The sequence below is a fragment of the Erinaceus europaeus genome, chromosome 6 (genome assembly GCF_950295315.1).
Source record: "Erinaceus europaeus chromosome 6, mEriEur2.1, whole genome shotgun sequence".
Classification (NCBI taxonomy): Eukaryota; Metazoa; Chordata; class Mammalia; order Eulipotyphla; family Erinaceidae; genus Erinaceus; species Erinaceus europaeus.
This window is the reverse complement of record NC_080167.1, coordinates 58,490,939-58,507,036: the sequence shown is the minus strand read 5'-3', so window position 1 is coordinate 58,507,036 and position 16,098 is coordinate 58,490,939. Positions and strand designations below refer to the sequence as shown.

Here is a 16,098-nt window from a genome sequence, read left to right as displayed (position 1 = left end):
CTCATGAAACAAGCCCCTTGCAGATGGAGAGAGCCCTGGTCCTTGCATATGGTGATAATGTGTGCTTAGCCTGGTGTGCCACGGCCAAGCCTCCTAATCACTTTTTTTTAAAATTATCTTTAGTTATTAGGTAGAGGCAGCCAGAGATCAAGAGGGTAGGAAGAGATAGAGAGAGAAAGAGAGCACTGCTTCACCACTTGCAAAGCTTTCCCCCTGCAGAGGGACCAGGGATTCAAACCCAGGACCTTGTGCACTGTAACATGTGTTCAACCAGGTGGGCCACCATCCAGCCCCTAAGAACATTTGTTTTTATTCATTAAACAGAACGGAACCAAACTATCACTATAACCTCCTTATATCCTACTATTATAGTCCAAAGGTTAGTAGATCTGATGTTCAAATCAGTAGCTAGAGCTTTAAAAGTCCAAATACAATTTATACTTTCTGCTAGAAGTACCCATCAACATGTACTTACTTGGCTCAATTTGTTTTTCAGATTAATAAAATCAGTTTAAAACACCAAGTCAACATGTATCCTAAAGTCAATATTTGAACAAAATACCCCTTTTCACACTGAAACATAAATGGACAATATCCTAAACTACTCACTGAGGCATTTTAATGTTTTTCATAAACAGTCCTTACCACTCTAGCTGCTCTCTCCTGAGATTCACATTTCCTGCAAAACCATGGTCCAGTAGGTACTTGAACAATGCCATAGCAAGCTGTTGGAAAAGAAAATATTTTAAAATATTAAGATTTTTGTTAAATTATAGAAAACTGTATGTCTTTTCAAAGCACTATTAAACTAACTATATCTTCGGGGCTGGGCAGTGGTGTAGCCAAGTTAAGCACACACATTATCATGCACAAGGACCAGAGTTCAAGTCCCTGGTTCCAATCTGCAGGAGGGGGAACCTCACAAATGGTGAAGCAGTGCTGCAAGTGTTTCTTTCTCTCTCGCTCTCTCTCCCCATCTCTTCTCAATTTCTCTCTGTCCAATCAAAACAAAACAAAATAAAAAGTTTGGTTGGTTTTTTTTTTTGCTTCCAGGTTTATCACTGGGGATCAGTGTCAGCCCTACAAATCCACTGATGCTGGATGCTAGTTTCCCATTTTGTTGTCCTTGTTGTTGCCCTAGTTGTGGCTGTCATTGTTATTGTTATAGCCATTGTTGCTGTTGGATAGGACAGAGAGAAATCAAGAGAGGAGGGGAAGACAGAAGGAGAGAAAGATAGCTGCAGACCTGCTTCACTGCTTGCGAAGCAGCGCACCCACTGGGAAGCGGGGGGCTCAAACCAGCTGTGCGCTCAACCCACTGTGCTATCACCTAGCCCCCAATAAAAAGATTTTTAAACAGTAATAACTAAATAGTTTAACTCTCAAACTATTTATATAGACCACGTTGGTAGAGGTTTTTTCTTTCTTTTTTTTTATATTTATTCCCTTTTGTTGCCCTTTTTTTTTTTATTGCAGTTATTGTTGTTCTTGTTGTTGCACAGGACAGAGAAATGGAGAGAGGAGGGGAAGATGGGGAAAGACAGACACCTGCAGACCTGCTTCACCCCCTGTAACGCGACTCCCCTGCAAGTGGGGAGCCGGTAGCTCTAACAGGGATCCTTAAGCTGGCCCTTGCGCTTTGCATCACCTGCGATTAACTCACTGCGCTACTGCCCAACTCCCACTGGTAGAGTTTTAAAGACTGAATTCGGGTGGATGCACAGAACTTTGGTGGTGGGTTCAATGTAGAACTATATCCCTATAAGCTTGTAACCTTGTACATCAATAATAATATAAAATTACTATTTTTTTAAATTTATTTAACTCATATGAAAGACGGAGGGCAAAGCCAGAGCACCACTCTGGCATATGTCAGAGACTGAACCCAGAGTATGCACAACACATGCAAGTTCTTTACAGCTAAGTAACCTCCCCAGCCAAAGAAACATTTTATAATTCAAATGTATTTAAAAATTATAATTCAAATAATTCAAATGCATTACCTATTCTGTTAAAAAGTTTAAATATGGGGGTCGGGCGGTAGTGCATCTGATTAAGCACACGTGGCACAAAACACAAGGACCGGAGGAAGGATCCCGGTTCCAGTCCCCGGGTCCCCACCTGCAGGGGAGTCACTTCACAGGCAGTGAAGCAGGTCTTCAGGTGTCTTTCTTTCCCTGTCTTCCCCTCCTCTCTCGATTTCTTTCTGTCCTATCCAACATCGACATCAACAACAACAACCACAAGACTATAACAATAATGGCAACAAAAGGGGGAAAAATGGCCTCTAGGAGCAGTGGATTCATGGTGCAGGCACTGAGCCCCAGCAATAACCCTGGAGGCAAAAAAAAAAAGTTTAAATATGGGCCTGGGGTAGATGGCATACTGGTTAAGCAAAAAGACTTCCATGCCCGAGGCTTCAAAGTCCCAGGTAGAATCCCACACACCACCATAAGCTAGAGCTGAGCAGTGCTCTGCTTAAAAAGGGGAGGAGGACGGCACAGATGGTGGTTCACCTAGTTGAGTGTACATGTTCCAGTGCACAAGGACTCAGGTTCAAGCCCTGGTCCCCACCTGCAGGGGGAAAGCTTTGTGAGAAGCAGTGTTGCATGTGTCTCTCTAACTCTCTCCCTCTCTATTACCCCATTCCCTCTAGATTCCTAGCTGTCTCTATCCAATAAATAAAAACAATTTAAAAATATATATCTTTTTTTTAAAAGTTTAACTATGGGACCAGGTGGTGACATACCTGGTTGAGCTCACATATTACAATGCCCATGGACCCCAGGTTCAAGCCCCTGGTCCCGATATGCAAGGGTGAAGCTTAACTGGTGAAGCAGTGCTGCAGGTGTTTCCACACCTCTCTCTCTCTCCTCCCCCTTTTTTTCTTGCCTCCAAGGTTATCACTAGGGCTCACTGCCTGTACTACAAATCCACTGCTCTTGGAGGCCATTTTACCCTTTTTTTTTTTTTTTACTTTATTCATTTATTTTCCCTTTTTTTGACTTTGTTGTTTTTTCTTGTTGTAGTTATTGTTATTGATGTCATCATTGTTGGACAGGACAGAGAGAAATGAAGAGAGGAGGGGAAAACAGAAAGGGGGAGAGAAAGATAGACACCTGTAGACCTGCTTCACCGCTTGTGAAGCAATTCCCCTGCAGGTGGGGACCCGAGGGCTCAAACCGGGATCCTTACGCCAGTCCTTGTGCTTCATGCCACATGCGCTTACCCTGCTGTGCTACCGCCCGACTCCCCTCCCTCTCCCTCTCCCTCTTGATTTCTCTCTATCTCTATCCAATAAATAATAAAATGTTGTTAAAAATTATAACTATGGTGGTCCGGCAGATGGCGCAGCGATAAAGCTTTGGACTCTCAAACATGAGGTCCTGAGTTTGATCCCCAGCAGCACATGTGCCAGAGTGATGTCTGGTTCTTTCTCTCTCCTCCTGTCTTTCTCATAAATAAAATCTTAAAAAAATACATATATATATATATATATATAACTATGGGGGCTGGGTGGTAGCACACCTGATTGAGTGTGAATGTTAGAATGCGCAAGGACCCAGGTTCGAGCCCCTGGTCCCCACCTACAGGGAAAAAGCTTCACAAGTGGTGAAGTCGTGTTGTAGGTGTCTCTCTGACTTTCCCACTCTATTACCCCTACCCTCTTAATTTCTGGCTGCCTCTATCCAATAAATAAATAGAATATATATATATATATAAATAACTATGGGGGCCAGGCAGTAGCACAGCGGGTTAAGCGAACATGGTGCGAAGAGCAAGGACTGGTGGGGGTGAAGCAGGTCTGCAGGTGTCTGTGTTTCTCTCCCCCTCTGTCTTCCCCTCCTCTCTCCATTTCTCTCTGTCCTATCCAACAATGACAGCAATAATAACAACAACAATAAACAAGGGCAACAAAAGGGGAAAAAATAGCCTCCAGGAGCAGTGGATTCATAGTGCAAGCACCAAGCCCCAGCAAAAACCCTGGAGACAAAAAAAAAAATATATATATATATATTAAATATATATATGACTATATGGCCTAATAAAGTATTTAAATGCTAGTCTTTTGTCATCTTATTTAAGCATAAGCTTTCCTAATTTTTATTGTTTTATGATAGGAAGAACATAAGGTAAAACTTAGCAGTTTTTTTTTTACACATGCACTTTAGTTATGACCAATAGATAAAAATTCCCAACCACCTTACAAAAAAGACCAACAAATACTACATTACAAAAAAAAAAAAAGAAATGTTAAAAGTGAAATGCTTCCATTTATATAAAATGTTCTAGTACAGGAAAATCTATAGAAACAAAAAGTACATTAGTGGTTGCCTAGGACTGAAAGAGCTGGGATTAATGGAGAATCACTGCTAATGGGTCCAAGGTTTCTTGTTAGGGTGATGAGATGTTCTACTATTGATCGTGGCAATAGATGCAAAACAAAAGGCAAAAAAAAAAAGTACTCAACTGTATACTTTAAATGGATGAATTGCATGTGGATTACATCTCAATAAAATCAGAATTTAAAAAGTCAAAGATTTCCCCTTTATTATGGGAGTAGGGGGAGAGAGAATCAGAACATCACTCTAGCACATGCATTACCAAAAACTGAACTCAGGACCTCATGCTTTAGAGTTCCCAGCATTTTACCTCCAGAGCCACAAAACGATATATTTCTACATAAATGTGAATGCTTTAAGAAGTGGTCTTAGTGTCCTGGAAGTGGTACAGTGAATAAAGCATTGGAGTGACAAGAATGAGGTCCCGAGTTTAATACCCAGTAGCACATGTACCACCACAGTGATAACTGGTTCTTTCTCCCTCTCCTATCTTTCTCATTAACAAATAAAATCTTAAAAAAATAAATAAAGTGGTCCGGGAGGTGGCACAGTGGATAGGGCATTGGACTCTCAAGCATGAGGTCCTGAGTTCGAACCCCGTCAGCACATGTACCAGAGTGATGTCTGGTTCTTTCTCTCTCTCCTCTGATCTTTCTCATTAATAAATAAATAAACCTTTAAAAAATTTAAACTGATATAAATAAATAAAGTGGTCTTGTTATATTACATATCCAAATCACAGTCTAGATGGTAAAAGCTATTTTGGGGGCTCACTAGGTAGGGAACAGGCCTTGAGACAAACCCTAGAACTATAAGAAAAACAATTTAAGCTGGAGGAATGCTATTCCTACTCGATCGCAGGACTTACAAGCCTGAGATCCCATGTTTGAACCCTGGCTCCACCTATGCCAGAATTGTGTGGAGTGCTGGCCTCTCTAATAAATATAGGTAATCCTTTTATAAACTTACAACATGCTTTTTAAATGTAGCCCTAGACAACCATCTATTCATTGAGTTCCTTTGGTGTCATGATCCCATGTGGTATCAGGATTCCAACACAGGACTGCATGGCAAGCACTCTTCAGGGGGGGCTAGCTCCTGCTTCCTTGCAATTAATACTAACTCGAAATTGAAAATTAACCTAAAATATTAATATCTGGTTGACTCCCAATGAGCCTGCTCTGAGCAAAACTGAAAATATCTAAACAGTGGAAGGTGGCAAAATAGCTTACTTAATGTGTGTGCCTGATTTGCCATGACTGCCACCCAGTTAAGCCTAGCCCCCACTGCACTGGAGGAAGCTGGATACTGTGGTTGTCCTCCCCTGTCTCTCTGTCCTTCTATCTGAAAAAGTTAGCCAAGGTGGTCCGGGTGGTGGCACAGTGATGAAGCTTTGGACTCTCTCATGCATGAGGTCCCAAGTTCGATCCCCGGCAGCACATGTACCAGAGTGATGTCCAGTTCTCTCTCTCTCTTCTTGTCTTTCTCACAAATGAATAAAATCTTTTTTTAAAAAAGTTAGCCAGAAGAGGTGGAGCTACAGCAATGACAAAACAGGGAAAAAAAACAAAAACAAACAAAAAAAAAATCTAAATATTGGAAAGAGCTTAGATGCAAGATAGGCACAAGTTTTCCTAAAACTTCAAAAGCTAAACTCTCAATCCCTTCTAAAATTTATAAATATGTCAATGCAAAATGTACTATCAGCCAAGAAACACAGCATCACTGTCCAAAAACATTTTAAGTGGGAATACTTCTGGGAAGAAAAATTTAACACTTAACATTTTCCGGGACGGGTGGTGTTGCACCTAGTTGAGCACACACATTACTGTGCACAAGGACCCAGGTTCGAGCCCCCATCCCCCACCTGCAGGGGGAAAGCTTTGAGTGTTGAAGCAGGGCTGCAGATGTCTCTCTGTCTCTCTCACCATCTCCCCTTTCCCCCATGACTTCTGTCTCTACTAAATAAAGATAACAAAAAAGATTTTTTAATAACACTTTCCATATTGGATGATGAGATTACTTATCAAAAATGAAACACTTTAACACCCAATTCATAAAAACTAGCTCACGAGTACCAATGAACACTGGCAGAAATGTTACTTACTAGATGCTAGGCCTTAAAACTAGTATCCAGTTGTTGATACCTACTGTTTTCACCCCTTGAAAAAGGAAGGTGTGCAACTTTACCCTTCTTTAAGAGAAACTGGCAAAGACTGCATGGCCAGGTGAAATTCACTGTCCCCTCTCTGAAGCCTCCTCCAGTTCTGAAATCCCACCACTGTACAAGATGCACTTAGGTCCCTCTGTTCTGTCTCTGCTTCTCCTCTCATGCCATACTTTCCGACTTAATATCTGCATGACTCAATGCCAGGCCAGAATTGGGGGGGGGGGGGGGCGCTGGTGAATAACTAGGAGAAAGTAAGACCTGAGTAAGAGTTGTCGTCTCAAACCCATCTTAGGAGATTTCAACTTCTTTACCACGTGAGATGTTAAGAGAGGACAACACCAATGGTCACTGAACCAGCTCACCTCCTCTCCCAAAAACTCTCGGAAGGTAAAGGCAGGGGAGGAAGTGGGGGGGTAGGTGCGCCCCAAGTCCCTGCCTGCAGCACCTCCACCGCCTTTCAGAGCGGGGCCTGACGGCCCTCGGCCCAGCCTCTCCTGCAGCGGCGCCAGGGCACGGGCCGCTGGCCGGAAGCTCCGGCCCGAGGCGGCGTGTCCCCCCACCACCACCAAAGCTGGGGGCGCCTTCCCTCCCGCGATGCGGGGCGGCGGGGCACCCCCGGGCCTCCGGGCCCGCCCCACTGCGGCCTCTGCGCCGGAGCAGGCTCCACACACTGCGGCAGCCGCGGGTGGGGCAAGGGCTGGGCAGGCCCGCACCCCTGGGCGCCTCGAGCCGGAGGCGGCCCCCGGGGTGCAGGCCCGCGGGCCCGGGCTCCCGGTGCGGGCGGCGGCCGAATGACACTTGAGCGAGTGAGCGCGGTGTCACATGACAGTGGGCCGCAAGCACTTTTCTCCCACATGCGCGGCCCACACCCCCTTCGCCACGCCGGGGCCTGCGGGGCGCTGGGCCCGGACGGGGCGGCCAGCTGGGGGGCGCCGGCCGGGGAGGCCCGAGGCCCTGGGGGGCTTTACCTTGATGCACCGCGACGCTGCAGCCGTGCCCGTCGCAATAAACCAGCGGGTTCTCGGCCCAGCCTCTCTCGTCTGAGCAAACGCAACAGCCTCCAATCATCTCCTTCATACTATGGGAGACCTCGTCCTCCAGTGACACGGGCCGGTCGCTAGAGACCATCTAAGAGGGAGTTGGGGGGACCATTAAAAACACAGGCCAGCCAGTTAGCGCTCCCCCCGCCCGCCCCGCCCGCCGCTCGGCCCCCGCGCCCCGCGTCCGGCCCGGCGCCCCCGCCGCCCGCCGCCCGGCCGCTCGCTCGCTCGGGCTTGGCCGCTCAGTCACTCACGTTCCGCACTGGAGTCAGGAGCCATGTCCTTGCTGACTCCCCCCACCTCCCCTCCACCGCCGCCTCCGCCTCCTCCGCCTCCTCCTCCGCGTCTTCCCTCCCCACCTCCGCCTGGCCGCTAACGCAGGAGCCCGGAGAGGGCACACATAATCTAGTAGGCCTCCGCACAGGCGCACTGGGGGGGCTCCCGCTGGGCCCGGGGCAGCGAGGGAGGGGAAGGGGGCTGCGCTTCCTTCTGCGAGCGTCACTCGGCGTGCGCGCCCGCCCGCCCTGCGGCCGGCGTCAGGGAAGACCCGGGAGAGGCGAGGCCTGCGTGCGCGCCGCCGCGAGGTGTACTGCGGAGGGGGAGGGGAGTGGACTGGACAGGATGGCGCGCGGAGGCCGGAACCAGCCGACCGGAGGCCGCGGGGGCGCGCGCGGGGGGGCGGGGACGCTGGCGCCGCCTTCTGCAGCGCTGGGCTCGCGGGCCGCGTGTGCAAGCCTCATACAGGCCTGGGAAGGACGGAGGAGGCAACGTTTCTCAGATCACCCGATGGAGCCACGGCAACCCCCATCCCCGGGGGAGAGTTCCCTACCCTGAGGACCTACCTGCCGGCCTGCTCCTCAAAACCCAGCCCGTGGGTAGCCACGGTTGGGCAAGCGGACCAGCTTCCCTGAAGGGTGCAGTGGAGCATGGCTCCCTGCACTTGGCCGCACTAGCTTCGCCCATTCCTCTCCACCCATTAAATTCGCATCCTGGACTCTATCCAAAGTGCCACCAAATCTGCCGCCCCTTTACACACCACATTGGCCCCCGTGACAAATGAAGGTCAAAAGCTCGCGTTGGGGTTATAAACAGGGAGCACCACTAAGGCACCCCTAAACCTGCTGTGTAGGATGAGTGCGTGTCAAGAATTGGCAATATAATATGATGATCTGGAAAAGGCAGCTTTACAAAAGGATGATGGAATCCAAGTTGGAGTCAGTCACCAAGTGACAACACCAAGAGCTAGTGGTATCCACTTCTCAGGATTTCTCTAATTGGACACTACACTCCGAATTTACTCTTGACTATCTTAAGGTTTTTTAAAAGGGGTGAGGTGGGGGTGGAGGTTCACTCCTCAAAAGCAAATGGAAAATGACTTAGACCTATCTGCATAGATTAATTAGCTGGATACTGAGCAGTTTTCAGCTGCAACATCTACGACATTCCTATCCACTATGTATCCTTGTAAACTTGTATCGATTTACACACACACACACACACACACACACACACACACACAAGGTCTCCTCAAATTTGAGGGTGAAATAATAATATTACGTAAATAGACATAGTCTCAAGGCAAATACATGATTCTCATTAACATCTTGCAGTATTAGTTATTTAACAGAAATTAGCAGCATAATATGAACATTGGGAAAATGCGGTTAACCTGCAAAAACAAGTTTTCCTACATAGTCTCCAGAAGCTAATGATTTTTATCTTTAAAAGTTTTCTAAATTTTCTCATAAAGGAAAAAAAGATGAAGTTTTCTATTTCAAATTAACCGCTAGAAGTCATTTTTTAAAAATATTTATTCCATTTTGTTGCCCTTGTTGTTTTATTGTTGTAATTATGATTGATGTCGTTGTTGTTGGATAGGACAGAGAGAAATGGAGAGAGGAGGGGAAGACAGAGAGGGAGAGAAAGATAGACACCTTGCTGCAAACCTGCTTCACCGCTTGTGAAGTGACTCCCCTGCAGGTGGGGAGCCTGGGGCTGGAACCGGGATCCTTAGGCCAGTCCTTGCGCTTTGCGCCACCTGCGCTTGATCCGCTGCGCTACCGCCAGACTCCCGGGAAGTCATTTTAAGAATGGTGGTATGCAGTGCAAGTATATGTTAGCAAACAGACTTCAAACATTGTAAGAGCTAAGTAGAAAATCTAAAGGGATGGAAAGCTACTTAAAGTATAAGACAAATATATGCACTAATAAGTCCCCAAAATAAGAATTCTCTTAGAATATGGCATCTAGAAAAGATAACATGATTACACACTTACAAAATGCAAATTCTAATAAAATATGGCAATAATAAATTTCCAAGCATATAATTACGTTCTTAAAATGTCACTGATATTTATGAAACTAAAAGAGCCTTCAAACCAAAATATGTTGTTATATGCATCTCAAATGTAAATTTTTATCTTTACTCTGTTACAGGGGACACCAGTTCAACATTCAGTTCCTGTTAAGGTTCAAATTCCTAATAAAGAGTAATTCTAAGTTTAAATCAATGTGGAAACTTCCCTTCACAAACACTACAGTAAAATCTGAATGTACTAAGCTATTTAAAAATACACTTGTTTGATTGTTAATTTATTGGAGCTTAGTTCTTAAAATTTACATGTGAAAAGGATGGATAGTTTACCCTATTCTGAAAAAATTAATAAAAGAAGTGTAGGTAGACACTTGCTACTTACAAAACAAAAGAAAATGCATCCTTTGTGAGAGACTTGAAATTTAGAAAAATATTATTTCATAAGAAAAACATAAAAGCATCTAAAGAAGAAATTTTATTAAAGATGTACATGTAAATGTTGACCAAATGCAAGTCAGATAATTTAAAACTAATATTCACCAAAGTAAATGTTAAGTTGTGAAAATGTAAGAAAAAAGTAGTTACAAATAAGTCATTCTTATTTTACTTCATGTAGCAGGTAAATATTTTTTTCTATGTTACATATCGTAGTATAATATTTAATATATCTCTGTAACATATTATGTTAAAATGAATAACTGACATATAAAATAGTTCATATATAGTTAATTATTCATTCAGTAAAAATTTATTGAACATTTACTGTGAACCAGGGACTATTTTGGATACAGGAAATATAGCAATGAGCAAGTTCTATTTGTCCTTTGTGTGACATAAATACATGTGCAGACAAATATATATATATATGTAGATAGATATATTATATGTGAATACATCAATACATACACATATATAACAATTGGCTGAAGATGCTAATTTTCATCCCACAGAACTGATGAAACTTATAATTAAATTATCAGAATAGTTCAAGTAGCATCTTCAAAGTGCATGGTAATATAAAAAAAAAAGTTCATGAAATATATAAGCTAATTTCATAAGAAAAGACAAACTCAACTTTAATCTAACTCTTTAAATTAGATTCTACACAATCAAAATATCTTTTGAAAAAGTGTGCCTAGTACCTGTAGAATAAAACAAAAGCCTGTTGTCTTCAGTATTTTTCACATAATAGCAGCTAACTCAGTATTGGCTCATCTATTTCCCTGAACTAACCATCTGAGGCAAACCTCAAGTCAAGTATTTATGATGTAACCTCTAACCCTACTATAATGGGAAACTGTATTTTTTTTTTGGTTTTTTTTTTTTTCTTGTATGGGTAATCTATCTCTTTATAATTTTCTTTATCCCTTTAACACAGGTACCAAATTTCTGCATTTGTTTTTCCGCATTTAGTAAGTAGATAATATCATGAAATCTTCTAAGCCAAATTTGGTTGATAGGTTAGTGTTGCACATTATCTCCCTGCCAAGTTTTGTCTTCTATTTGTGCATATTAGATTTAGCCTATCATATCCATTGTTGAGGTTCAGTTCAATAGTGAAGTATAGGAATTGAAGTATGTTTCTATGGTGTTAGACCTAGATGCATTTGCCTTGGCTCAGGTTCTTCACTTCCACAGAGTACTTAAAATCCTGAATTGGCTCTGATACTAAGGTTTTTAAGTAAAAAACCAAGTATTGGAATTTATTATCTATTAAAGTTCAGCAGAAACTATGATCTTCCTTCTAAATAAACTGCTGGAAAATTCTTAGGTGCTATAAAATTTCAGACACATCATATATTAAAGACTCTCTAAATAAAATTTTGTTTTGCTCATTTGTTATTCAAAGTTTTTCACCTTTATATGAAAAGCTTATCATGAACCATGTATTTCTTTGGCATAATTAAAATACTGAGGTATTTCTGAAACTAGTTCTACTGTTTATTTCACAGTGTATGTTGTATCTCTATAGACAACAATGTACACATGCACCTATGTCAATTAGAAATTTCACTGAAAGGTGTTTATTTCAATTATGTTTTCAGTTGGTGTTCTGTTAATGGCATTCGGGAAATTCCACTTCACTGAAGCATGCTAATCTTACTAAGTGATTTTTTTTTAAAAACTCACTATACCTCCTAGTAAGTGTCTTGCACGTAGTAGGCCCACAATAAATATGTAGTTAATGTTCAGTGTTAGTGTCTATAAGTTTGCTGCAGTTTGCACTTTATTCTTCCAAGAAAGACTATTTTGTCTATACAGCTAAAAATAAAATTTCTAAGTTATGGCTAACAAATTCCAGACAAATTGTTTTTTTTTTTTTGAGGATATTCAAGTTTAAATTAATATAGATGAAGAATTATTATTTGCCAGATAGTTTTGCATTGTCTGTATTTAAATAGTCCTCAAATATCAACCACCTTTTCATGTAAAAGTCATCATTGTCTCACACAATAAGACTTAAGTTACAATCAATCATAATATTATTGCTAACTGCACTTAATTGTTGGAAAATTTAGTTAGGTAATCCTGAAATTTAAATTATATGTAATCTAAATTTTAAAATATTTTTAAGAATCAAGGCCTAATATTTTCTTTTAAGGGTTTGATTTGGCTAATCCTGTGTTTGGCTTCAAAGCTCCTCCTTTGGCTATAAAATTGATGTATATTGACTATATTTACATTTCTAGGTAAAACACCATGTAATTACCATTAAAGAAATAATATCTAGAAGATGCTTTTAGATCCTCTGGATTTTATATAAACTTCAGTAACATTTCAGAGTTGAACTATTCCATGATGCAATAATAAAGGTTATACTTCCACTTTTCACAATATCATTTATGTAATGCAAGAGTGTAAGGTCCATGCTCCCATAGTCTACTGATATTGAAGACTTGCATTTATCTTATAATTAAAGTGTGATTAAAGCAGTATATTTAGCTGTCTGTTTCTAAGCTATAATAAGGTTATCTAAGTGAAAAGATTCTGGACATGGAAAAGAGGAAAATCAGTTTTTTAAATGGAAAATAATAATGAAATAAATGAAACATATCTTTGATTGAAAAAGAAGAAATTAAACTAAATTGCTGACTACTGCTTGGACCAAAAAAGATCACTTTTTAAAATTTAAGTGTTTTCCTGTCTGAAAGGGGCCATTGCTTACCAAATCCAGAAGCAAGCCTAAGAATATGTTAATTAACTGCATTGTGTCCGAGAAAGAATGAGGTTGACAAATTCATTTTTTTATTCCTTCAATTAATAAACTATCTAGTTCATCTTAGATGTTAAAAAAAACTATAATGTGTATATTTACCTCTTGAAACTGTACAGTTACTGTGCCAAGGACCAACATGGCCCCATAGGGTGAATATTGTGAAGCTTAACATTCCTGGTGAATTAAACACACAAGCCTAGGATCACTTTTTGTCAGCCTTCACTGTGGTGTTTAAGAGCTAGAATGTAGGTAATTTTTATTTGGTGGCACTTTGCCACAATTAAAAAAGCAATGATCTTTGGTGCAAGCATAAGTGGAAAATATAATAATGACATAAATTTTTAAAAAGCGATTACAATGACTGGCCAAGAATGCTACATGTCCCCTCTGCATCCCCACCCCCACCCATGCCCTTTTCCTCCCATTTGTTGTTTTTCTCACAAGTATATCATGGCTTGTAACATATCTTTTTACTTTAAATGAAACCTCAAAATTCCCAAAACACTAAAAATATTAAAAAAATCAAAAAGAAATCAGCTTCTCCTACCAGATACATAAGAGAGACACTTGGAAAGCTATTCTAAAAATTCAAAGACATAGAAATAAATGTAAATTGAATCCAAGTAGTTGAAGAGGAGGGACTATGTGAGGATGAGTGTGGAAGGAAATGAACAGACTGAGAAAACCTAATCTTCAACGCCATTATTTTTTTCTGTTCAAACCTCTCCATAGTTACACCGAAAATGATTTCTTGAATAAGACTTTGTCCCTTATACAATGAAAATAACTGAATGAATTCAATGAGGATATGCATGTCTAGGAAGAAGATATGCAAAATGAAAGTGTTAAGATGTAGACCACTTCTAGAGCTTTTCAAATACAAATATCACAAACAGCACTACCTTAAATTGACTAATGGGGTCTTTTCAAACAGATGCAATGTGTGGACATCATCTGCTAACTTTTTTTTTTTTTTGTAATTCAAAACTCTTGTCAAATGATGTTTTCATGATGACGTGTAAATATATTATTCCCATTAGAGATCAATTCTAATTGGCTTTTTAAAATCTGCCTTGGGAAACATAATACACAGACGAAAAATAGATACTTTAGAAGGAATTTCCGCTAAGTCTATTATAAATCTAAGTCCAAATTACTCTCTTGCTCTAGTAAGATTTGGGCCAAAGGATTGAAATTACAGTATTTCTACATGAGTTTTCACACTGGGTTACTTTGGTCTTGTCTTCTAGACTCACGAGCACTTATTGGAAAATCTTCCTTTTTTTTTTTAACTGTGACGTTTGCCAGAAATACCTTTTCTACATGTCTCACAAAAGAAAACAGGAGGTAACTTAGATGGTTATAATCATTATATTTGTTTCTCAAAACGTGGTCTAGAAGCAAATGCCACGCTTTTCCCTTTTGAATTTCACTGTTATTTCAAAATGCATTTCACCTTAAGAAACCAAGCCTGTGTTTTGAGGAGGGGGGGTTGCTCAGGCCCTTTTTAAAAATCAGCCTTCTTGTATACAACAAAGAGTTGAATACTACCAAATCCAGAATAAAACGTACTTTTCCGAATTCCTCTTAACCCCGACGTTCATTTTCGAATCCACCCCTTTCAAGGTGTTTAAAATAGGATAGAATCTGCTCTAACTTTCTGGGTTCAGGAGACAGTAAAATAGTGAGAGAAACAGAGAGGGAGAGGGAGAGGCAGGCATCACATTTGTGTCTATCTTATTAAGACTTTGTAAGCACGTAGGCGCTGCTTGCCACCCTTCTTTCCACGTGAGCTGCAGGCTCCCCTGGCTTCCTCCCATTTCGCCGCGTGTTGCAGAACCTGCTTCCCTGCTCGGCCTGGAGTTGAGAACCCCTCTCGGGCGGAGTTTGAGGATCATAAAACTTGCCTCGCCTGCCCGGCCCGGCCCGAGCGCTGGAGTTCGGGGAGGGTCGGCCGGGCCCGCGGGACCCCTCCCTCGGGAAGGACGCGCGGGGCGCAGAGCGGCGCGAGGGCTGAACAATGGGGGTGGCGGGGCGCGGAGAGCCGGGCTCCATCCAGTTGCCCGCGCCGCCCTCCCCGCCCGGCAGCCCGCCCCTGTCGCTCCCTCCCTCCCGGCCGCGGCTGCCGCCCGGCCCCGCGCCTTTCCCTCCAGGGCTGGCCCTCCCTTGCCCGGCTTGGACACCCAGGCTCTCCCTGCGGTCACTCCAGCTTCCTCTGCGGCTGCCTTCCCGCTATTTTTGAAACTCTTTATAAAATATCTTTTTTCCTCCCTTTCAGATGTGGTTGAGAATGCCTCATTTTCATCTTAATTGCAATTTGCTCCTTCCCGCCCCCCCCCACGGGAAGCTTGCTCAGCAAACCCCTATATCCAGAAGGAAATGCAGTAGCAAAAGCAGTACAACCCCTTAACTCGAAACGCATCTTATATTTAATTTGAACACAGTGATGTCTAAACTGCCTCTTAACTACCCCCCTCAAAAAAAAAAAAAGCAACTTTAAAAAAATTTCCTCCTTTAAATACGGTTATTTTAGAAAATTGCATTTTGGCGAGCAGAAAATGTGTCCGGCGGCACGCAGCGAATCAGAGGTTTTCTCTTACGCCTCCTGGGACGGGGAAAAAAGTGGAAAGGAGACGCGGGAGCTTCGAGGGCAGAAAACCAAGCGGGTTCGCCGGGGCCGGGCTGGGAAGCCGAGCTGCAGCCCCAAGGGGACTTAAGTGGGGGGGGGGGGGGCGGGCGGCCTCGCCCGTGACGGCCCTCCAGGAGCAAGGACGGGGCGGTGGGGGGGTGGCTTAGGTTTCTCATCCCTCCCCCCACCCGCCCAAAGGAAAAGCAAATTATAAGAATCAAGTAGGAGGGAGGCGGAGAGTGCAGACAGCCCGGTTTCCTCTCCGCGCTTCCGCGGAAGGAGCCGGGCCGCGGTGGGCAGACCGAGGGCGCGGGGGCCCGGCGACCAATCGCAGGCAACAGGTCCCAGCCTTGGCGGGGCTGCAGGCCCGGCCCCTCCCGTCGGG

General features: G+C 42.9%; 1 protein-coding gene across 7 annotated transcripts in view; it reads right to left on the bottom strand.

Annotated features, from left to right (window-relative positions):
• The window catches only part of MLLT10 (MLLT10 histone lysine methyltransferase DOT1L cofactor), a 192,956-nt gene that overhangs the window by 175,163 nt on the left and 1,695 nt on the right, over window positions 1–16,098 (bottom strand). For 3 of the 7 annotated variants that reach the window (XM_060192261.1, XM_060192262.1, XM_060192264.1), the window contains exon 2: window positions 646–725. In XM_060192261.1, coding sequence (XP_060048244.1) covers window positions 646–725 — 80 coding nt within the window. Of the gene's footprint in view, window positions 1–645; window positions 726–7,481; window positions 7,642–7,807; window positions 8,148–16,098 lie in introns of those variants that run through there. The other 4 variants (XM_060192263.1, XM_007526321.3, XM_060192265.1 and 1 more) reach the window with 4 other exon arrangements.